This window comes from Narcine bancroftii, chromosome 4, assembly GCF_036971445.1.
Source record: "Narcine bancroftii isolate sNarBan1 chromosome 4, sNarBan1.hap1, whole genome shotgun sequence".
Lineage (NCBI taxonomy): Eukaryota > Metazoa > Chordata > Chondrichthyes > Torpediniformes > Narcinidae > Narcine > Narcine bancroftii.
In genome coordinates, this window is record NC_091472.1 from 205,061,535 (window position 1) to 205,085,232 (window position 23,698).

At 43.3% G+C, this 23,698-nt stretch overlaps 2 protein-coding genes across 4 annotated transcripts in view; one reads left to right on the forward strand and one right to left on the reverse strand.

Moving 5' to 3' along the window:
* Positions 1–1,788: 1,788 nt before the first annotated feature.
* Positions 1,789–23,329, reverse strand: ctu1 (cytosolic thiouridylase subunit 1 homolog (S. pombe)). 2 transcript variants are annotated; one of them, XR_011356350.1, is made up of 4 exons: positions 23,147–23,228; positions 5,713–6,220; positions 3,100–4,703; positions 1,789–2,789 (listed from the first exon to the last, which is right to left on the reverse strand). XR_011356350.1 is itself a non-coding variant. In XM_069933727.1 (3 exons), the coding sequence occupies exons 2-3, from the start codon at positions 6,206–6,208 to the stop codon at positions 4,174–4,176; spliced, it is 1,026 nt and encodes a 341-aa protein (XP_069789828.1). In that variant the 5' UTR covers positions 6,209–6,220; positions 23,147–23,329; the 3' UTR covers positions 1,789–4,173. The 2 variants fall into 2 exon arrangements, 1 of the variants encoding a protein (XP_069789828.1); XM_069933727.1 differs by having other exon boundaries at positions 1,789–4,703; positions 23,147–23,329.
* The window catches only part of sirt4 (sirtuin 4), a 28,565-nt gene continuing 27,854 nt past the window's right edge, over positions 22,988–23,698 (forward strand). For both annotated transcript variants that reach the window (XM_069933725.1, XM_069933723.1), the window contains exon 1: positions 22,988–23,429. In XM_069933725.1, the coding sequence (XP_069789826.1) occupies positions 23,040–23,429 (390 nt within the window). In that variant the 5' untranslated portion in view covers positions 22,988–23,039. The remainder of the gene's footprint in view (positions 23,430–23,698) is intronic.

Genomic DNA, 23,698 nt, shown 5'->3' on the forward strand with positions numbered 1-23,698 from the left:
TCTGGAAAGGAAAACTGTCAAGAGTTTCTGTTGAGAGGTTAACATGGAAATTTGAACTGCGAGGCCTACAGCTTCCTAATTTAAAAAAATATTATCGAGCGGCACAAATGAGATTTCTTGCTTCTTTTATCAAAAGGGAAAAATCAGCATGGGTTAAATAGAATTGAAAATAGGAGAGAGAAAAGAAGAATGTATGTATGTGGGAAATTAATAGTTGGTGAGAAAGATAGATCATTATTGAAACAATTGATTAATATCTGGAATAAAACAAATAAAGAAATTGGTGTGTCTATATATCACCTAAAATATCTTTGATTCAAAATCATCACATCTTTTTCAAAGGATAATCAATTTTTAGATATTTGGTCTCATAAGGGGATTGAAGACTCTTATGAAACAGGTTAAATAATGTAAATTGAAAAATAAATATGGTACAACTCATAACACTTTTTTGTTATTTCCAACTAAGAGCATATTTGGGGGATAAGTTAGGACCATCCATGTTGTTGCCTAGTTTTACTGGAGTAGAATTCCTTATTAGGAGAGGAATTGTTAAAATGTGTACTTGTATGATGTACTCTTTATTATAATTAGGAACCTTTAAACTTTAGACCTGAATATTGCAATTGATGAGCAAATATGGGCAAATCTATGTAGGGATTCTATGACCAATACTCTCAATGTAAGATATAGATTAGTTCAGTATAATTTTTTACATCAGGTATACCTTACACCACAGAAATCAAATAGATTGAAATCAGATTTATCGGATCACTGCTTTAGGTGTGGTGAAGATGCAGGAACTTTGTTGCATTCAACTTGGCTTTGTCCTAATGTAAGACCTTTTTGGGTAGATTTACGGAATTTTTGGAACAAGTTACAGGAGTTACTTTTCCGCAAATTCCAGACTTATTTTTATGAGGAAACATTGAAGGAACAAGGCCCATATTAAAACTACCAATATACCAATTGGAATTTGTTAAATTAGCATTGGCGGGGTGAGGAAATATATTGCACTCACTTGGAAATCAGATATATTTTCAGGTGTGCCAAGATGGCATGCAGAAATTCAAAGTTGTATTCCTTGGCAAAAAAATTACATATAGCTTGAGAAATAAATATCCTAATTTCTTTGGCAAATTTGGCACCTGTACACCCAAATATTAGGCTTAAATTTGTAATAATCTCCTTTCTGTCCCTCTAGGCCTGATGGATCCTCCTTGGAATTTGACGGAAGAACTTTCATATACATGTGTTAGACGACATCTCTCTGTGCAATCCTGAAACATTTTCTTTCCTTTCTTTCTACGTTTATATCACTATATCTTTTAATATTAACTATTTTAGGGAGGGGGTGAATACCACCATGTATGTAACTTCTGATTTGTTTCTTTCCTGATTCTGATTACTGCATTTATGGAAAAAAAATTAAATATTCAAAATAAAGGTGGGATGTGAGTTTAGGGGGCAGTTTGAAAACCACTACTTTATGGTATTAGTTGACCATCGAGGTTTGGCTTGATATGATGCATATCAGGGGAGGCCAAACTGTGGCTCTCTGACGTATAATGTGCGACTCATGGAAATGTGTGGGCTGAGACAGGAATGGTACGAGCCGGTGCTCACATCGGTAGTGATAGTGGGGCAGTGTGCCATGCGATCATGTGATTATTGCACTCTCAAACAGCTGAATTTTATCGTATGTGGCTCTCACATTAAGCAAGTTTGACTACCCCTGGTGTATATGGTTGACAATGTGCACGAATGAAGAACGCAAACATACTCAACTCCAGTTAAATTATTTTTATTAAAATAAACCCAATGTTAATGAATGCACATATAAAATTAAATTGATAGACTTTGTAATGAGTTGAACATATTTAAATGCACAACCATATAGTAGGTTGCATTTCCAGTGCAGTGTTAGGTGTAGACATCGTTGTCAGCCACAAACCCAATAATTACTAAACCTCCTCAACCTTTTATTTTTGGCTATGGGGCTAAAATGTGGCAATCAATTATTTCTACCAAAAAAAAAATCATCAATGGTCTTGGTTCTTATTTTTCTGGTTATCAGCATGGTTCTGAACTGAACCGTGCCTAAATGAAAGCGCTGAGAAATGAAAGCTGAGAAACACATTTAAATTATGCATTCCACAGGGATCCAAATTTCAGAAGGAGCAAGATCCAGAATGAGTAGAAGACTAATGAAGATAAAGAAATATATTATGAGCGCTTTATATACTGAGTTGGTGGAACAGCCAAGCTGCCCTCCATGATTTGTTGAGCTGTGCTGAACAGAAGCTGAAATAAATCAAAGAAACAGGTGAAAACACTCATTACGTCAGACAGCATCTGTAAATAAGAATTAATATTTCAAGTCGAAGACCCATTACAAGTACTGGGGGAGTGTAAAAACAATTTAGTTTAAATTTGCTGAGGTGGAGAAGGGATGAATCGAACAAGGGAGAGGCCAGTGTTGCCCTGGGAATAGTCATGGTTAAATCTGTTTTTCCTTTCACAGATGTGGGTGGGCCTGTGTAGTGTTAACACTTTGTTTTATTTCAGATTTCCAGCAACTCCTGTTTTGTTTTTTGATTTTCAGTAAAATAGCCCAGCACTCAGATCGACCCATTTTCTCCACACAGCAGGCTTTCTCCAAATCAAATGAGATGACATTGAGCTTTAGTGTGCAGAGAATGACTTGCGCAACTGCAGGTGTCAGCAAGGTGGAAGATCTTTGCACAAGCAAATCGGTTTTTTTTGGATGAACAAGGCTGCATGAAGCACTGCAGGAAACAGCAATTACAGGGTTATGTTTGCATGGCCTCCTCTGGCTCTCTTTCTCCCCCCCCCACCCCCCCCAAATAAGCAGTTCATACTGCAAATATCTGAGAAAACGCTCTTCCCCTCAGAGTCAAACTAGTTGCGATTAATATTTTAATGTAGACGTACAGCACGGTAACAGGCCCTTTCGATGCATGAGGCCATGCCGCCAAATTAAACTACAACCCCCCCCAAAGGGTGGGAGGAAACCAGAGCCCCCCCCCCCCCGGAGGAAACCCACGCAGACCCGGGGAGAATATCCAAGCTCCTTACATAAAGCACGGAATAGAATCCTGGTCCCAGTCGCTGGCGCTGTAACGTCGTGGCACTAACTGCTCTGCAAACAGCGCCGCCCTGGTTTTGTGTTAAATAGGAAGACAGTTCATCAGAACCAAATTTTGATAGCGCTCCTAGAAAAGGAAATCTCATTACTTTTGTGGTTGTTTTTGTTCTTCCTATAATTATCTTTTATCTGGACATTTAAAATCTGGAAAGCTCCAAAATCCAGCAAGTGGGGAGAGAGGCAGCAGTGCAAGTCGGGTGGGCGACAGACCAGCAGGGAGAGACCGGCAGTGCGAGTCCGGTGGGCGAGAGACCAAAAACATGAGTCAGGCGGCCAGGAGACCGGCAGGGCGAGTCGGGCAGGCAAGAGACCAGCAACACAAGTCAGGCAGGCGAGAGACCGGCAGCGCAAGTTGGGTGGGCAAGAGGGGGAGACTGGCAGTGCATCAGGCAGCCATGAGACTTGCAGCGTGAGTTGGGCAGGCGATTGGGGGTGGTGGGGCTTATGAGAGACGGCAGGGCGACTAGAAGGGGGTGGGGGTGGATACAGCAGCACAATTCGGGTGGGGTTTCCAAAATCCGGAAAAATCGGAACACAATGTCCCCCAAGGGCTCTGGATAAAGGATTGTGTATCTGTATAAAAAGTTTTCCTAATACGTGATGCAACATATCAACAATTGCATTCGACTTTCGTCTACAACTCTTCAAAAATTTCAGCTTTTTTCAGGAAAATCTGTAATCCAGTTTCACAACTGCATTCCAGGAATTTACTGGAAAAGAGCAGAAAGGTGCTGATTCCTGAGTGCCAGTTTCTTTCTCACCATAAAAATTAGTCCAAATGTTTGCAATAACAAGTGGATTTGACTGAAATTAAAATTTCTCTTCATGGTATCCATGTCAGCAGACATCAACATGATTTAAAAAAAAGGTTACTTGACATCAACAATTCTATCCAGATTGATGAAAGCACCTTGGTCACAAACTGGCCAGTTGACATTTTAAGGCACCTTCGGGTCAGATACATTCCAGAGTTTAAAACCAAATGTCCAAATAGCTGCAAGTATTCAGAAATCAACTGCTCTCAACTTTTTCATCTCTGTCTCAGTGAGTGCTTCCTTGTTTAGGAGTCGGCTGTGCAGTTTTGCATGTTTGCCAATACCAAGTTTCGGAAGCCCGCGGTTCAGTCCTTCCAATAAAACGCAAGCCTTGCAGAGGCCTTGGCTGGAAATGTAACCACAGCGTGTGCAGCGGCCTTGCGTGGGCATCTTCACATCCTCTTTCACTGAGAGGTTCTCACCGGAGTGAATCACATCCATTATGGCGCTCGATCTGATCGACTCCAGGTCTTTCAGAAAAGCACGTGCGTAGCCCCGATATGCATTTGGGGAATACACACATTCAGTGGAGAAGTAGTCTAGCTTCTTGAAGTAAGCATACAGCACGATCTCCTTCTCATAGGCATATTTGAGTGGCTTACAACGAGGGATCGCCCCTTCGGTACCTGTAGTGATAGCAGTACAGCGGCGCAGTCGAGCGATATCTCCACGCAGGAAATTCATCAAGACAGTCTCAGCAATATCGTCTGCATTGTGACCTGGGCGAAGGGAATAAAGGCAAGGCGCAATTAATCCTTCGACCTTTTGCCAATGCACTTCAGCTACATGTCAGGAACTCATATCACCAGTTGGGACTTCAAATGAAGACAAGTCAACTAAACCAACATAGTGACAAGGATTTTGGGAAAGCAGAGATAGTGCAAAGGATTGGATTAGTTCAGCTTTAGTCATTTGATGTGATTACTTTAACATGGAACAAATTATCCGAAGTCAATTTGCCTCGGTCAAAATGTGTGAAAACATGTTTTTGAGTATTCCATTAACTTTTGATTATTTTCCATGTCTGTCCATTAATGCAGAAACATTTCCAAAACATTGGTGACTTGCTGATGTACATTCATTTGCATCACCTATTCATCTATTTCTGGGGAAAACAGCAAAGGGCTGGATAAAGGACGAGAATGATTAAACATTTTCAGTGGGTTTGGCAGGGGTGGGGGTGGGGGGAGGAAGGGGAGAGAACATAAAAACTGGCAAAAATTCTATCAATAGGAAGTAGTTCCAAATGAATAGGGGCATGGTTGGTGTAGCAGTTAGTGCAATGCAGTTAAAGCGTCAGCGATTGGGACCGGGGTTCAGATCCCGTGCTATCTGTAAAGAGTTTGTATGTTCTCCCCATGTCTGTGTGGGGTTTCTCCGGGGGCTCTGGTTTCCTCCCAACCGTTTGAAACGTACCTGGGGGGATGTAGCTCAATTGGGCGGCACAGACTTGTGGGCCGAAAGGGCCTGTTACCGTGCAGTATGTCCAAGTTCAAAGTAAAGGCTTTAAATAAAAGAGGGAGGAGAAAAAGGTCATAGCAAATCAAAAACTGAATCTACTCAAAAAGAGAAGTGGTTTCACTCAAAATCTCACTAGAAAGATGAGAGGGGTAGGATAGCGGAAATATTACATTTCATTTGGGATCTGGTGAATATTTTGCAATGACATATCATGCACAAGCTTGTGTGAATGGGCTGAGGTTAAACAGTAAGTTAGTACTTCCTTACCTGTGCAGACCTTGTCTACTTTTAGTATCATGGCCCCACGGTCTAGTGCTTGCCGTCTGAACACCCCACAGAACGTGCAATTGTTTTTCAAACCAACTTTCTTCACAATCTGGTCCATTGTCCAGCCATAGAGCTCTTCATAAGAAACAATCTTAAGAGGCAGATCATACTGTTGCTGGTTTCTCTTTACGGTCTCCAAGGAGTCATCACGGTAACCACTAATGCCCTCGTCTACAGAGAGCAGCATCAGATTTAACCCATAATTATATCGATAATTTAAGACTTTCAAAACATGAGCCAGAACAGTCGAGTCTTTCCCACCAGAGGCCCCAATTCCAATGGTCTCTCCCTTCTGGAAAAGCTTTGCAGAAATGATCGTCTGATGTATTTCTTCTTCAAAAGCCCAGAAAAAGCATTCTTTGCAAAGAGAGTGCCCTGTTTTGGGACGCCTGAGGACTGCCGCCTTTTTGCCACAGCTGCTGCAGTGAACTGGCATGCTGAGGCTAATCTGGAAGAACACACAAAATGACTTGGTATGCGAGGTGCAGCTAACAAAGAAAAATTATTGCAACTTTCTGTCATATTTGTAAGATCGTTAGTTTAGTTTGTGACATCAAGATGGCGGTGCTGACGGAACTGCTGTAGCAGACCCGCGGGGAGCAAGGGAGCAGAGATGCAGTGCTCTTGCGGAGCCAGATGCCCAGTCAACAGCTGTCAGCTCCATGAGGGAGATGACGGGGTGTTTTATCTGACATCCCGCGACCGCAGGTTGGCGCCCAAGATGGCGTCGCCTATTAATCGGCAGTAGCCATGAGGGGCTGTAGACTCCAGGGAAGTGGAAGACTGGAGCAGGCCATCAGAGGACGGGAAGATAACGCACTGTCTGAGAAGAGGGAGCAGAAGAAATGACCCGTGGGGATGGTGACCACAGCGGTGGACCAGTGAGGGGGTTCTGTGGCTGAGGGACCAGAGCATGCAGCAGGCTGCTGGAGACTGCTGTCGGGAGACTCGCACCGGGCTGTGGACTGCTGGAGATTGGCTGGAGGGGCACCAGGTATCGGTACCAGGATGCAAGGAGGTGCCAAGGGCACTGAAGAGTTCCTGACCATGTCAGAGGTTTCAGTCGCTAATGGTTTGGACTGGACTCTGTGTGGTTGCGGGGGCTGTGGAAGCGCTGGAGGTGAATCTATGGACACTCAGTGTTTTTGGGGGGAACTCCCCTTTGCTCTGACTGTAAGACTGTAACAGGTGCTTAGGCAATTCCTGCCAGTGGCGAATCTGTCTGCCTTGCAGCAGGCAAAAAGAAATTTCAAGTAAAATGACACTGTTTTATTACTATGATAATAAATTGAATTTTGAATCTTGAAATAGACTAAAAAGGAATTCTTTTAATGGAAGCAGTTTTCTTCCGAATCACATTTTAAATGACCACTGCCCTGGAATCATTTTGCACCTTTTTGAACAAGTGAGGTTATCTGTGTAATAGATGAAATTAGCAGTTCATGAAGTGGGTGAAAGAGACTGAATGTTTATAACTCACACAACCCTTGTTGAGGTGCTTCCAGTGAAATGTCCTTTTTGGACGAGGGCCAACCAAAGCTCCCCTCTTCTTTGACATAGGGGACACGAAGCAAGTGATACTCACAAAGCTTCCAGAACCCTTTTCATGGGTCAGCCAAACTCAAGTGACTCTCACTCTGATCACCATCTAAACGCAGTATTTCTTCTGCAAGTAGAACCCTTTCCATGGGTCAGTCAGACAAAAATGACTGTCACTCTTTTGGTCACAGAGTGGTCTTCTTATTCCTCTATAACAGACTGGAGGAAGTCAGACAGATTGTCTATAATCACGTATGAGGCCAATCCAGCAGAGTATTTCTTCTTCAGAGAGTTGTTTGCTCCTGTGCTGTTTCCTTAAAATGGCTCCGAGCAAAACTGTGCATCCAGTCTTAATCTGTTGGTCACATGGTTTCTGCACGTGGGTTTTAGGGACAATGCCTTACTTCTCTTCAAATGTATCCAATTTCAGAACACGATGTCTTCAGCCTGCCAGCTCAGTTTCATAGACACCCCAAAGCATGCAAGTTTGTTATATTTGTTCTTTTAAAGTGACAGTCCCACACAAATAAAATGAACTGAAAAATGGGACCATGTGACACTTTCTCATGTTATTGATTTTTTAAAAAATCTCCAAACTGATTCTGCACATTGACCTCTGAGTTGAGATCAATTCTGTCTAAATGTATTGACCTTGTCCTTTACCAGCAGTGTTACTGTACCTCCTTTACCTTTCTGTTTATCCTTCCAGAATGTTATCAACCTCCTAGACTTGGTCACCTTGTAATGACAATGCTGCAATAACTCAGATCACATGCATCCATGTTTGTCTTTATGCCTCTTTTCCTGACTTAAGACTATTTGTCCATGCAGACATATTCTTTCCTTTTCTGTCACGTTAATTTCTGTCATCTACTTTCTACCACTGCCTAGCTTAAAGGAATGGACACTACCAATAATTTGCCACCCCCACATCAAAATGGTCTATCTACCTGCCAGCACTACAGAGTCTCATTGAAGGATACCTCCTGACAATGGCGTCATGTTCCCCTGGAACGTGACAGAATGCACATATATTTTCTATAGAAACCCTATACAAAGACTTGACCATTTTCTTATGGTTATGGAAAAAAATAACAAAGTTTAAAAAAATCCTCAGTTTCACAACCTTACCATGCTCTAAACTAGCTTTCTCAATGGGGGCCACAGACTGAAATCATAAAATGTTTTTATGTAGTCGGTGGGAGAGATGTATGAAACAAACCAACTAAACGTGACTGCTTCAGAGGGAAGGAGGGCCCATAAACTTTGAGCAGAGTCCTAAGGGGGTCATAGTCAAAAGAAAGGTTGAAAATGGCTACTCAAAACAAATAATTTCCATGATTTTTAGGTCAAACTTTTTTGGTTGTGGGCCACAGACAGAAAAATATAAGGAGTCATGAGCCAAACAATATTAAGCCCAGGAGTTTTCAACCAATTACACTGCAAGGAAAAGAGTGTTTTTGGACCTGAAAACCCCTGTGCCATCGAAAATTAATTTTTTACCAAAATAACTACTGAACAGTTGAACTGCTGACATTAAAGTAATTTATTGATGTACTCACATATTACAGTCAGCATTTCTGTATCTTCTGCTCATAAATTTAATTTCAATTCATACAATAAAACTCATTAAAACTCTCATTCAAAAAGGGGTGCAAAATAAACGACTGGATGCAAAGTAAGAAAAGGAGAAAAGATCAAGAAAGGGACAAAGCCGTCTCCAACATCCTCCACAGCTCTCAGTGTCTACAGATCATGGCCCAAGTGTCCACCTGAATGATTATGATGCAATGTGTAAATCTGTAGATTATTAAAGATGGGCTGTTATCAAACAAACACATTTCCCCTTAACTTCTATGAAAAGTATTAATTTTCCACACAGTGGCTGAAATTTTCACCACTCCTTTACTATTTTCTGTCTTTTTGGTTCTGCCATGTTTAATCAACTGTGGGCAACCTTTTTTTCTAAAAAAAGGAGGTAAATATTTTTATCAAATAGTAGCACGGTCAGTCCAATTCTAGTAGTTGCTCAAATCTGAGGCGACATCTAGTGTTGAAACTAGGATATGCAATAAATATATTAATATATACACGCACACTCTCACACATACATATATAGTGTGTGTGGGCGCATGTGGGGCTTCCGTCGGTCGAGATCAACCATGGGCATTGCACCTTTGGTAGTCACTGGTTTGTTTAGCCGTGTGAACTGTGGCTGTGGAGGCTGATCCTGGAACGACAGCCTCTGCCACAGTTCCTGCAAATGTAGAGTATCGTTGAATTGTTGTCTGCTTTCTGCTATGTTCTTCACTTAGCTCTCTGCTTCTCAAACTGACTCAAGATCACTCTTTCACCTTGCTCTAGGTATTGATGAAGAACACACACACACACACACACACACACACACACACACACACACACACACACACACAAACACACAAACACACAGTATATACAGTACAATTTATTGTTAGAGACCATGTTCTTTCTAAAGGACCACTTAAAAATGGGTCATGGGCCCCATCTGGCCCAGGAGCCAATAGTTTGGCCACCCATGTTTTAGGTGGAGCCATGAAAATCTCAAACTCGTGTGTTTGCACCTCCATGCCTGATGGGCACTGCAACTGCATGGCAAAACCAATAATTCCTATCCACTTAGATCCACGTCTGACATTTAAACGCCCTCCAAAATGATCTTGCAAGCCACTCAGTTGAACAAAACAAAAATAAAACTGGATACTTATGCCAGCATCAGCCAAGGCACCAAATTTGGAAACAGTGAAGGCAATCCCAGCTCAATTAAGACTGGCACCTAAATTAGGAGAGCTCTCTCATAGACTGCAAAGGAGACAGATTCACATCCGGTCCGTTGTGACCTTGAACATATCCTGTCCAAATGCTTGTCAGAATGATATAATGGTGATCATACAGTGACATATAATCATGGACAGTGGTTCCAGGGGCCCTCAGTTTCAGTGCTGATATTGAGGATGACTCAGGGCCTCACATCAGAAGCAGCTAACACATTTTTTGCAGATTACTACCAAATACCACCCATTAGCTAATAAATTAGTACTTCTCCAAATTGGAGGAAGCCCTGGAAATAGCAGGGACACAGTTTTTGCTTTGGGTGGGAGACTTTTGTTAGTTTAGTGGCACTACAAATAGAGTAAAATCCCCATTATCCAGAATTCAATCAATCAGAAACTCAAACAATTGGCAAAAACGAAACCAACGAAATAAATAAATAAGAGACTTCGTTGGGCACTTGCACATTTGCCCCGCTGAACAGGAAATGCCCCTCAATCTGTGCGGTTTCTTTTAATTGTTGCCACTTGCATGGAGGTGAGCCGGGTTTTCAGTGGGAAGGTGTGCCTGACTGGGACACTGGCATGGAGATGAGTCGGGTTGTGCAGAGAGTCAGATTGGGACACCGGCGTGGAGGTAAGTTGGGTTACGCTGAGAGTCTGACCGGGACACCAGGATGAAGAGCCGGTCGATGCCACTTGCCGCTGGGGTGACTCTCCCAAATTATCTCCCTATCCGTGCCTAGTAAGAGTCTGTATCTTAATTAGTATTAGGTATATTAGTAAGGCTTTATTTGCAAACTTGAGGGAGGGGGTTAATTATGAAGTCGGCAAGGTTAGTCTGGTGGCTGGCAAAACACTTACATCACCAGTAACTGGGATTTGAATTTAAATTTAGTACGACACAGGAATGACTTTATTAATGTGAACTTTATAGAATTAAAGACTACAATATGGATTTTTTTCAGATTACTTTACATATTGCACTGTCTTTTGTCTTAAACAGAGTATTCTTAATGCAGGTGTATTGGTTAGGCTTTGGAAGAGTGAGACACAGTCAACCGGAACATTTGCATTTCTGGCATCCACCATCCTCCTAGGTCCTGGATAATCAGGATTTACTGCATTAGGGCAGGCCTTACATTTTAAATTTAAATTGACTTCCTGCTGGTCATTGATGGAGTAGCAGCTTTTTGAAGTTGCTCCCATTTACCTTACTGTTTCCAACCTTTTTAAATCCTTAGTCTTCAACTCTACATTGCTGCATTTAACTGGATTAACATGGCTACAAGGAGTAAAGCTACTAGAAGAGGACCCTCCTGTGTCTTTGGAGTCTTGGTAATTGATGAATTATAACAATTCAGAAATGAATTTAGAATTGAATTTAAGCAGATGGATGCAAAAATTGATTCTTTTCAAAAAACCTAAAAAAAAATTCAAGATAATGAAGCCTTTGCGGCTGCTTTGGTGGAAGAATGATGATATGCAAAAGCTCTGTCAAAACTTTTCAAAGACTAATTAAAAATTAACCCAGAAGATTATTAATGTAGACAGTAGAAACCGAAGAAATAACTTACAAATCCTCAGCTTTGAAGAGTCAACTAAAAGTGGCCAACCTACTAAATTTTTTGCAAGTTTTCTAACTGAATTGTTTGGATCTGCAGTTCTGCCAACTCTCCCTGTGATTGATTGTGCACTGAACCAATCGATTGATTTCTAAACCAGCTCCCGGTCAGAGACCTCGTTCGGTTATAGTCTGCTTTCATGAATTTCAAACTAAGGAGCTTTTACTACATGAAGCTCGTCACAGAGGAAGAATTGATTACAAAGGTCAGAAGATTGGTGTCGTCGAGGGCTACTCAGCTGAGGTTATGAGGGAATATGTTAAATACAAGAAGATTATGGTCTTTCCCAAATAAAGAAATATTGGCATTCAACCTTAATTTTTGAAGAAAATTGTGGAAGAGACTTCCAGACTGATTGTTTGGGACGTGTTTAAGACTTTTATTAGGGGATAAATGATCTTTTAGACTTACACTGTAAGCATTAGGGAAAAAAAGCTGACCAAGAGATAACAGATTTAGCTGATCAGCTGAAACAATTAGATCAAAGGTATGTTCTGACTCCAGATCCTGCTTTATATAAATGAGGTGTTGAAATTAAAACTAAACATGAGCTTCTTCTAACGTATACAATTAAATGTCAACTTTTAAAAGCTAAAAGTCAATTCTATATTCATGGAGATAAAACAAGTAACCTATTGGCTAACCAATTAAAAGCTTTAGTAGCCAAACGAGAAATCAAAGAAATTCGTAAAGCTAATGGTGTTATGACAACTGATCATTTAGAAATTAAGGAATTTTATTCTGAATTATATAGTGTCTCCCCCTTGCTCCTGCCCGGATCGGGGCCGCCGCCGTCTACCCTTCGCCCGGACCGGGGCCGGGGCCGCTGCTGGTGAACTGCAGCGGCCTCGGCCCCGGTCCGGGCAGTATGGACCGACCTAGGAGGGGAGGCAGGCCCCTCCAGCCCGGGTAAGAAACCTGCATAGGAGAAGGCCACTCCGATATAAAACCTACGACCCAAGGACCTCGCTGCCACGTCCCAGCTTGCTTGGCCACGGCACACGAACCATGGGTGTAAAGGGTGGGGCCAGTACTGCGCGCACTGCACTCCACCTAAAAGCTCCTTTGCGCAGGCCCGAGGACAGGTCCACGTCCTCCCCCTCCACGTCCTCCCCCTCCACGTCCTCCCCCTCAAAAGATGCTCACAAACTCAAGCTAGCATGCTGGAACATCAGAACCATGCTAGACAAGGCTGACAGCCACCGACCTGAACGTCGGTCTGCCCTCATTGCACATGAACTCCTCAGACTTGACATCGACATAGCCGCTCTCAGTGAAGTCCGCCTGGCAGATGTAGTCAGCCTCCAAGAACGCGGCGCGGGCTACACACTCTACTGGTCTGGCAAGCCTTTGGATGAACGACGCCTATCTGGTGTAGGCTTCATGGTCAAGAGCTTCATTGCCTCCAAACTCGAAAACCTTCCGACAGGCCTCTCGGACCGAATCATGTCCATGCGACTCCCACTTCAAAACAAGCGTCACATCACCCTAATCAGTGTCTATGCTCCAACCCTCCAGGCGGAACCAGCAGAAAAGAACAAGTTCTACACCGACCTGCGCAACCTCATCCAACGTACCCCTACAGCCGACAAGGTTGTCATCCTGGGCGACTTCAACGCTCGTGTCGGCAAAGACTCAGAAACCTGGCCAGGAATCCTGGGCAAGCATGGCGTCGGCAAGTGCAACGACAATGGGCGCCTCCTGTTGGAGCTCTGTGCAGAACAGCGACTTGCCATTACAAACACCCTTTTTCAGCAGAGGGACAGCCTTAAGACCACCTGGATGCATCCCCGATCCAAACACTGGCACCTCCTGGACTACATCCTGGTGCGAGAAAGTGACAAACAAGATGTGCTCCACACCAGGGTCATGCCTAGCGCGGAATGCCACACTGACCACCGGCTGGTTCGCTGCAAGCTCAACCTTCACTTCAAGCCAAAGCCCAGGAACAATAAAGCCCCCAGAAAGAGGTTCAATGTTGGAAACCTGCAGTCAGACGAAGCGAGAGGAAACTTCCAGGCAAACCTCAAAGCAAAGCTCGACGTTGCAACCCGCCTCACGGACCCGTCCCCTGAAACCCTCTGGGATCAGTTGAAGACTACCATACTGCAATCCACTGAAGAGGTACTGGGCTTCTCCTCCAGGAAAAACAAGGACTGGTTTGACGAAAACAGCCAGGAAATCCAGGAGCTGCTGGCAAAGAAGCGAGCTGCCCACCAGGCTCACCTTACAAAGCCGTCCTGTCCAGAGAAGAAACAAGCCTTCCGTCGCGCATGCAGCCATCTTCAGCGCAAACTCCGGGAGATCCAAAATGAGTGGTGGACTAGCCTCGCCAAACGAACCCAGCTCAGCGCGGACATTGGCGACTTCAGGGGTTTCTACGAGGCTCTAAAGGCTGTGTACGGCCCCTCACCCCAAGCCAAAGCCCGCTGCGCAGCTCAGACGGCAAAGTCCTCCTCAGCGACAAGATCTCCATCCTCAACCGATGGTCAGAACACTTCCAATCTCTTTTCAGTGCCAACCGCTCAGTCCAAGATTCCGCCCTGCTCCAGCTCCCTCAACAGCCCCTAAGGCTAGAGCTGGATGAGGTTCCCACCCTGGATGAGACATATAAGGCAATCGAACAACTGAAAAGTGGCAAAGCAGCAGGTATGGATGGAATCCCCCCAGAAGTCTGGAAGGCTGGCGGCAAAACTCTGCATGCCAAACTGCATGAGTTTTTCAAGCTTTGTTGGGACCAAGGTAAACTGCCTCAGGATCTTCGTGATGCCACCATCATCACCCTGTACAAAAACAAAGGCGAGAAATCAGACTGCTCAAACTACAGGGGAATCACGTTGCTCTCCATTGCAGGCAAAATCTTCGCTAGGATTCTACTAAATAGAATAATACCTAGTGTCGCCGAGAATATTCTCCCAGAATCACAGTGCGGCTTTCGCGCAAACAGAGGAACCACTGACATGGTCTTTGCCCTCAGACAGCTCCAAGAAAAGTGCAGAGAACAAAACAAAGGACTCTACATCACCTTTGTTGACCTCACCAAAGCCTTCGACACCGTGAGCAGGAAAGGGCTTTGGCAAATACTAGAGCGCATCGGATGTCCCCCAAAGTTCCTCAACATGATTATCCAACTGCACGAAAACCAACAAGGTTGGGTCAGATACAGCAATGAGCTCTCTGAACCCTTCTCCATTAACAATGGCGTGAAGCAAGGCTGTGTTCTCGCACCAACCCTCTTTTCAATCTTCTTCAGCATGATGCTGAACCAAGCCATGAAAGACCCCAACAATGAAGACGCTGTTTACATCCGGTACCGCACGGATGGCAGTCTCTTCAATCTGAGGCGCCTGCAAGCTCACACCAAGACACAAGAGAAACTTGTCCGTGAACTACTCTTTGCAGATGATGCCGCTTTAGTTGCCCATTCAGAGCCAGCTCTTCAGCGCTTGACGTCCTGCTTTGCGGAAACTGCCAAAATGTTTGGCCTGGAAGTCAGCCTGAAGAAAACTGAGGTCCTCCATCAGCCAGCTCCCCACCATGTCTACCAGCCCCCCCACATCTCCATCGGGCACACAAAACTCAAAACGGTCAACCAGTTTACCTATCTCGGCTGCACCATTTCATCAGATGCAAGGATCGACAATGAGATAGACAACAGACTCGCCAAGGCAAATAGCGCCTTTGGAAGACTACACAAAAGAGTCTGGAAAAACAACCAACTGAAAAACCTCACAAAGATAAGCGTATACAGAGCCGTTGTCATACCCACACTCCTGTTCGGCTCCGAATCATGGGTCCTCTACCGGCACCACCTACGGCTCCTAGAACGCTTCCACCAGCGTTGTCTCCGCTCCATCCTCAACATCCATTGGAGCGCTTACACCCCTAACGTCGAAGTACTCGAGATGGCAGAGGTCGACAGCATCGAGTCCACGCTGCTGAAGATCCAGCTGCGCTGGATGGGTCACGTCTCCAGAATGGAGGACCATCGCCTTCCCAAGATCGTGTTATATGGCGAGCTCTCCACTGGCCACCGTGACAGAGGTGCACCAAAGAAAAGGTACAAGGACTGCCTAAAAAAATCTCTTGGTGCCTGCCACATTGACCACCGCCAGTGGGCTGATAACGCCTCAAACCGTGCATCTTGGCGCCTCACAGTTTGGCGGGCAGCAACCTCCTTTGAAGAAGACCGCAGAGCCCACCTCACTGACAAAAGGCAAAGGAGGAAAAACCCAACACCCAACCCCAACCAACCAATTTTCCCTTGCAACCGCTGCAATCGTGTCTGCCTGTCCCGCATCGGACTTGTCAGCCACAAACGAGCCTGCAGCTGACGTGGACTTTTTACCCCCTCCATAAATCTTCGTCCGCGAAGCCAAGCCAAAGAAAGAAAGAAAGAATATAGTGTAATGAATGATTTTTTTTTAGATCAATTGAATATTTCTGTATTATCTGCTGACAACCAAAAGAAATTGGATCAACCTATTTTGAATGAAGAAATTGCCGAGGCTGTATGTTAATTACATTCTGGGATGTCACCAGTTTCCTGAAGGCTTTATCCTCAGTACTTACATCTCACCTATGCTCTGCTTTTACTGATTGTTTTAAATTGGGCAAGTTGCCACAGTCTTTTTATGAGGCTTCCATCTTGCTAATTCTTAAAAAGAATAAAAAATTCAGTTGATTGTGTTCGTCATACAGGCCAATTTCTCTGCTCAACATTAATTCTAAAATTCTATCCAATGTTTTGGCTCGTAGACTTGTGCCATTTATTATATCTGATGATCAAAGTGGATTTGTTAAAATTGGTATTCCCATTTCAATATACACCATTTATTAACTATATACTCTCCTTCTAAGGAGATTTCGGAATATGTGATAACTCTGGATGCGGAGAAGGCTTTTGATTGTGTAGAATAGAATATTTAAGACTTCAGAAAAATGTAATTTTGGGGCTGACTTTATTCATTGGATTTTGTTACTATATCTATGCCCTTCTGCCTGTGTTCTTACTAATTTTCAGGATTCTAAACCATTTAAACTTCATTATGGAACCAGAAAAGGTTGCCCTTTAAGTTCATTGTTTTTTGACCTGGCTCTAGAACCCTTAGCTATCATTTTTCAAGAATCTAATGATATTATTGGCATTTTAAGGAAGGGCACAGCTCACAAAGTTTTGTTTTATGCTGAGATTTAAATTAAATCTACATAAAAGTGAACTTTTTCCTTTGAATAATCTGGCGCTGATAAATACTAACCTTCCTTTTAAAATTATAAGAAATCAATTTACCTATTTGGGGGTAACAATCATAAAAATTATAAAAACTTACTCAAAGAAAATGTTCTCATTTTAATCAAACACATGAGAGGGGTGTTATCAAATTGGTTACCCCTTTCTTTTGGCTGGTTGAATCAACTCCATTATATACCTTTTTCAAATCTTTATTCCTGTCTTTTTTGATACCCTCGTCTCAATCTTATTATATATGGACGAACAAACACCCTCGCCTAAACAATGTCCATCTACGAAAACTTAAAAAGAATGGAGATTTAGCCTTACCAAACTTTAGGTTCTATTATTGGGCCGTCAATATATAAAATCTTATGATTTGGACATAATATATTAACCATGAAGACTATCCACTATAGGTCTCTTTGGAATTTAATTCTGTTACAAAATATTCCCTTCTCAGATCCTCACTTCCCATATTTTAAAATAAAGTAACAGGCAACCAGGTGGTTAAACATACTCTGAGGACCTGCATACAATTTAGAAAATATTTTGGCTTATTGAGATTTTCTTTCTAGTCCTATTTTTTCTAATTAATTTTTTAAACCTTCCATGATTGATGTAGGTTTTAGAAAATGATATAGATTAGGCATTAAATGTTTTAAATACTTATTTATTGACAATCTTGCTTCTTTTGAATAACTGTCAGTTAAATATAGATGACCAAATACTCATTTTTTAAATTATATACAGATTAGATTTTTTTGCGATCTCAATTGCATACATTCCCGAAGAGCACCGATAAGACTTTAATAGATGTAATTTTTAATTTACAACCTTTCTATATTGGTTCAATATCTAACATTTATGACATGTTGTTGGGAATAAGACAGGCATCCTTAGATAAAATTTAAAAAGCCTGGGAATAGGACCAACAGCTTTTAATCTCTGAAAAAAAGTGGAATGCACTTCTCAAATTGCTTAATGGCTCATCTTTATGTGCCCACCACTCCCTCCTATAATTTAAAGTTGTCCATAAAGCTCACATGTCCAAAGTCAAATTATCTAATTTTTATGCGGATGTATCTCCTCATTGTGACAGATGCAACAATGGAGATGCTTCATTAATTCATGTTTTGGACATACCAGAACCTTGAGAAATACTGGAATGAAATATTTCAAACTTTTTCTGTACTTTTTAAAGTTAATTTTAAGCCTAATCCTTTAACTATCTTGTTTGGCATTGTTGGAGAGTGGCATAACTCTAATGGCATCTAATTTATATATCTTGTGGCTAGGAGGGCAGTGTTGCTCAGGTGGAAGAACATTGCTCTGCCATGCTCAATGGCTATGTGACTTAATGTCATGTTTAAATTTAGAGAAGATTAGATGCTCAACTTCTAATTTGAATTAAAAATTTCAAACACTGTGGGGGACTCTTTATGAATTATTTTCAGAATCTCTGATTTAATATGAATGTAGAAGTGTTAACCAATAAGGAAATTTATTACTTTGATTAGGAATTATTTTTTTTCTCTCCTTGCTAAACAGCTTCATTTTTGGAAGGTAGTTTTGATTTTTTTATAAAATATTACTGTAATATAATTTGTTTGATTGAGAATGAAGGGTACCTTGGATGAACTAGTATGATCTAAGTGTAATGTATTCTTTTTTGACTTTTTTACATATATATATATATATATATATATATAATGTACTTTGTATTTTTAAATCTGGAACTTCAATAAAAATATTGAAAAGAAATTTAAAAATTTTAATTTAAATTTAGGCACACAGCATGGTAACAGGCCATTTCAGCCAATTTACACCCAAATGGTACATTTGGAACAGTGGGAGGAAACTGGAGCCCCCGGGGAAAACCCACGCTGACATGGAGAGAACGTACAAGCTCCTTACAGACAGCGCGGGATTCAAACCCCCGTCCTGATTGCTGGAACTGTAAAGGCATTGCACTAACTGCTACGCTTTGACTGGACATTGTTGTCTGACAGGATTGCGTGCAGGGGATGAGAGAACCAATGCAAGATATAACCACGAGACACTTTCTTCTTGGTGACAATGGCTGCACGTGTGCTGGTTGACGGCAATCAGTGGTGGCACTGTCCTACCTTCACTCTGAGGATATCCCTCATTGTGTGGTGTTTCATTAGTATCAGATTAAAAAGAAAAGATTCCAAGCAGATTTGGCAACTGAAAGTATATGGGCCACGAGCAGGTTAAGTGTAACTTCAGGATCGAGCAAAACCCTCAATCCTATTCAATCCTGGTTCAATGGGTGAAGAAAAAATTAAATTCTAAAAACTAATCTCACATTCAACAAACTCTACAATGTCTTGAAACATTCAACAATGTAAATAACTAATCAGCTGGGGATGGGGGACAGACTAACTGGTAAGATGTCATAGCGGATAAGGGTGAGAGGGTAGAAGAGAAAAAATAACAGAGAAGTGACAGGGCAGGGGGAAGCTCTCAGAATGGAGAGAGTAGGGAAGGGATGGAGAGCTGCAGGTGATACTGCATCAGTGTGGTATGGTTGCTGCAGAGAAATGGGTTGGAGGTCAATCCAAAGGACCTTAAGAGTGGCAGAGTGGACCACTGGATTCTTCCTCCCATCATCGACGTGATCTACTAGAATCGTTATCTGAAGAGGTAGTGCAAAATCATTTGAGGACTTCTTCCACCTTGCTCACAGCATTTTTCAGCTGCTCCCATCGGGGAAGAGATACCGGAGTATCAGAGCCAGCACAACCAGGCTAAGGAACAGCTTCATCCAATGGCAGTGAGAATGCTGAACGACCAAAGGAACTGCTCACACTAACCCTCTGAGACCTCATATTTATGTAACAATATTTATTTATATAGATATAATACTTGTCCTGCATATGTATTGTTTGTCTGTATGGGTGTATATATCTGTTTGCGTGACTGGATGTTTTGCACTGAGGACCGGAGAACACTGTTTTATCGGAACCTACTTGTGCAATCAGATGACAATAAACTTGACTTGAACAGTCTCTTGAACATCCATATCTTATCTGCCTCTCACTACAACTGACAGCCCATTCTGGGAACCTACCACTCTGTCATAAACTTGCCCTGAACATCTGCCTTAAACTTGCCCCTCTCACTTTAAATGCATGTCCTCATCCCTACCATGGGAAAAAGATTCTGTCTACCCCAGTGGTTCTCAACCTTTTTGTTTTCCGCACTCACATTCCACCTACACTAATCCCTTACTAACCACATAGGATGTCATAGGTACTCTGTGGTTAGTAAGGGATTACTTCAGGTGGAATGTGAGTGGAAAGAAAAAGGTTGAGAACCATTGGTCTACTCTATCTATGCCTCTCATATTTTATAAACTTCTATCACGCCTCCCCTTAGCCTCCAATGTTCTGGAGAAAAGTCGTTAGTTCAATCTCTCACCTTCTTGCTCATACTCTCTCACACAGGCAGAAGCCAGGTCAATCTCTTCTGTACCCTTTCCAAAGCCTCCACCTCCTTCCTGTAATGGGCCAACTGAAATTACACCTAGCACTCTAAGTGCAGACTAACCAATGTTTTATACAGCTGCAACATGACTTTCTGACTCTTATATTCAATGCACTGACCAATGAAAGCAATAATTCCCCACACCTTCTTTACCACCCTAACTATTTGCATGGCTACTTTCAGGAATTGGGACATCCAGATCCCTCTGTACATCAACGCTGTTAAGGATCCTGCCATAACAGTTTATTTTCCTCTTACAATCTCCAACAGTGCAACACGTCACACTTTCTTGGACTGAACTCCATCTGCCATTTCTCGCGCACATCTGTAACTAATCTATATTCAGTTGTATACTTTCATTAGTTCCCACCCCCACCCACTGAAAATCTTAGTGTAATTTGCAAATTTACATTTTTATCCAGGTCATTTAAATACAATCACAAGTACAGATGTCCCAGCATGGATCCCTGCAGAATCACTGGTCCCAGACGTCCTGCCAGTATAACACCCTTCTCTCGGTCTTCAATGGGCAAGACAATTCTGAATCTACTGTGGATCCCATGAATTCTTATCTTCTAGATCATAAATAACCTGACCAATGATGCCCTGGGTGTCATTACAGCCTTGGCACTAACTTAATTATTTGCAGAATGTGGTCAGATGCTGTTCACAATGACAGTTCTTATTCCAAAGTGCCCCAAACTCAGAAAGCAGTAAAGAGTCCCATACGGGCAAGACTGAGTAAGAAGTTTTCTTCACGCAAGTACATTAGGAGTGTTTTTAATGATTGCAAAATGCTACTTCTGATTGCAGAGAAAATTAATCTCCATTTCCCCACAGGAAATTAGGGACAAACATTAAATGCTGCATGACTGCAAAACCTGCATTCCATTAGAGAAAAACAATCAGGAAGATATTGAAGACATATGTTTAAGCGTGATATTTTAGTATTGATTAAAAACATTTTTTTGTTGTTAGAATTTTTTTTTAGGTTAAGTTTTATCTCTTTTTTTGTAAGTGGGTATTTTTTTTCCATATATAATATTGTTAATTTTATTAACTCTTCACTCTTTATTTTGGGGGGGGAGGGTTGGACTAATTTTAAGTTAGATTACTAATATTGTGTTACAATTAACGGGGGGGGGGGTTATTTTGTGTAGTTTTCTGATGTAATATTGTAATCATACCATTTTAATTTTTTTTATTTTTCTTTAAATGTAATTCTCTATTGTATTCATGTTATAAAATTTTAAATAAAGTCTTCAAAAAAAAAGGAAGATATTGAAACAGTGCAAAACAACAAGATATTCACCAGTATGAATAAGATAAGGATAGATAATAGATAATAGAATGTAGGAAGTAAAGTTAGTCTGAATGAATAAGATAAGGGTCTTCTAGCCTTAGACAGAATTAGCAAGTTCCGCATATGTAATTAATAAGAAGGTGTAGCCCTGAGAGTCGGGAAGGTTGAATGAGAACAAAGGCAGGTTTGTGAATAAGGACAATGACATGATGGGACACCAACAGGATACCCCCTGGTCCTCCAAGTTCACAGAAACAGCACGTTGGCAGACAGGATTGCCTAATGCCAAACTCATCCAGGAGGCAGAAGAATGTAAGGGGGAGGGTATTCCTATACTGAAATAAACTGTATAAAAGTTGGGTGAGCCCCAATGTATGCCAACTTTGCATTGTTGTATAATAAATGTTCTTTGTTCTCAATTTTTGTCTCGAGCAATTTCTGTGAAGCTACTTCTGTTTCTCACAAAAGTTTGCAGGCACCGTGGATGAAGTGAAACACAATGCTGGAGAGAGTCAGCAGGTCACACGAGGCCCTTTCAAAGTGCCAGGTGAAATGGGATTGCTGGTTAGAGCCCCAGTCATGTGGCAGCGAGCAAGGGTCTGACCCGGGATCAACCCTGTTGGAATCCAACACCTCCCTGATAGTCAGGAGGTGATTTCAAACTGCCTTGTAAAATGGGGTTAACCGGGCAATTTGCCCAGTCAGCACCCCGCTCACAAGACAGGTTGAAAGGGTCCAACCCGGTCAGCTTCGTCCGAAGTCAATTAGGTCCCTGCCCTTCCTCGGAGGAAGTCAGGGAACCCAGTTAAACTGACCCAGGACATGTTGACCGGCGGCTTGAACAGCAAAATAGCCGACCCGGTTACTCCTGTGACGTCTGCGCTGACGCGCTGGCATCACAGGGAAACCCCGGCTGATTTGGGGAGGGGGGAGAGAAGAGGGGTCGCTGCCAGGGCCTGGGGTGGAGAAGTGGGGGGGGGGGGGGTGAGAGATCGTTGCCTCAAGGGGGAGAGACGGGGGCTACACAATCGAGAAGGGGGAGTGAGGTTGTTGCCATGGGGGGTGCCACGATCAGCAGGAGAAGGTTGGCTGCCGCCGGGGGGGGGGGGGGGGGGAGGGAGAAGGTGGTGCAGAGGGGTCGGCAGCAGCCGCGGGGGAGGGGGGGGTTGTGTAGAGGGGTCGGCAGTCGCGGGGGACGGGGGAAAACTAGTTTGCGTGACGCGTCATCGCGGGGGCGGGATCCCCCTTAAATGGCCGGGTTAGGGATTTACTGGTTCGATCCCCTTTGCCCCGGTAATCAGGCCTGGGTCCCGGGCCTACCCAGGCTCTCGCTCTGGCCCTTCATACCCCTACTTACTGGGCCAGCCCCGCGCTTCACACGCCGCCTCGCTCTATCTGACCAGGTCGCGCAGGCACCATCTCTCGGCTCCTCGAGGTGGGAGGGGATCCCGTCACCGACCTCTTCCTTCCCCCGCCAGTCACGGTACCCCCCCGATCGCCGCCATGTCTCGGCCGTCGTCGCCCGCCCCCAGCGGGAGGAACGTAGCGTTCCATTGGTTGGCCTGCCGGTACGTGATCCCGCGTGGCCGCGGCGCCTGCCGGGAGTTGTAGTGCTGCAGGGTGCGACGCGCTTGGGAGAGGTGAGTGGTGGGGGCGAGGTTGGGGAAGGGACGCGCGGCCCGCCCGGAGGGGGAGGGGGAGGGGGAGAGGAAACCATTAGTTGACCTGACTTTCAAGGGGACGCTACAACCATGAGAAGCAACATCGTTTGCGTTATGTAACCATAGGCGGTAAAGGCGCTCGTACCCGCCTCCGCTGGTTCACTTTATCCCCACCTATTCAATGGGGCCGGGAAAGAGATGCTGCAGGGTCCTCGTGTCTGGGACTATGCATCTCCTACAGCACTCGA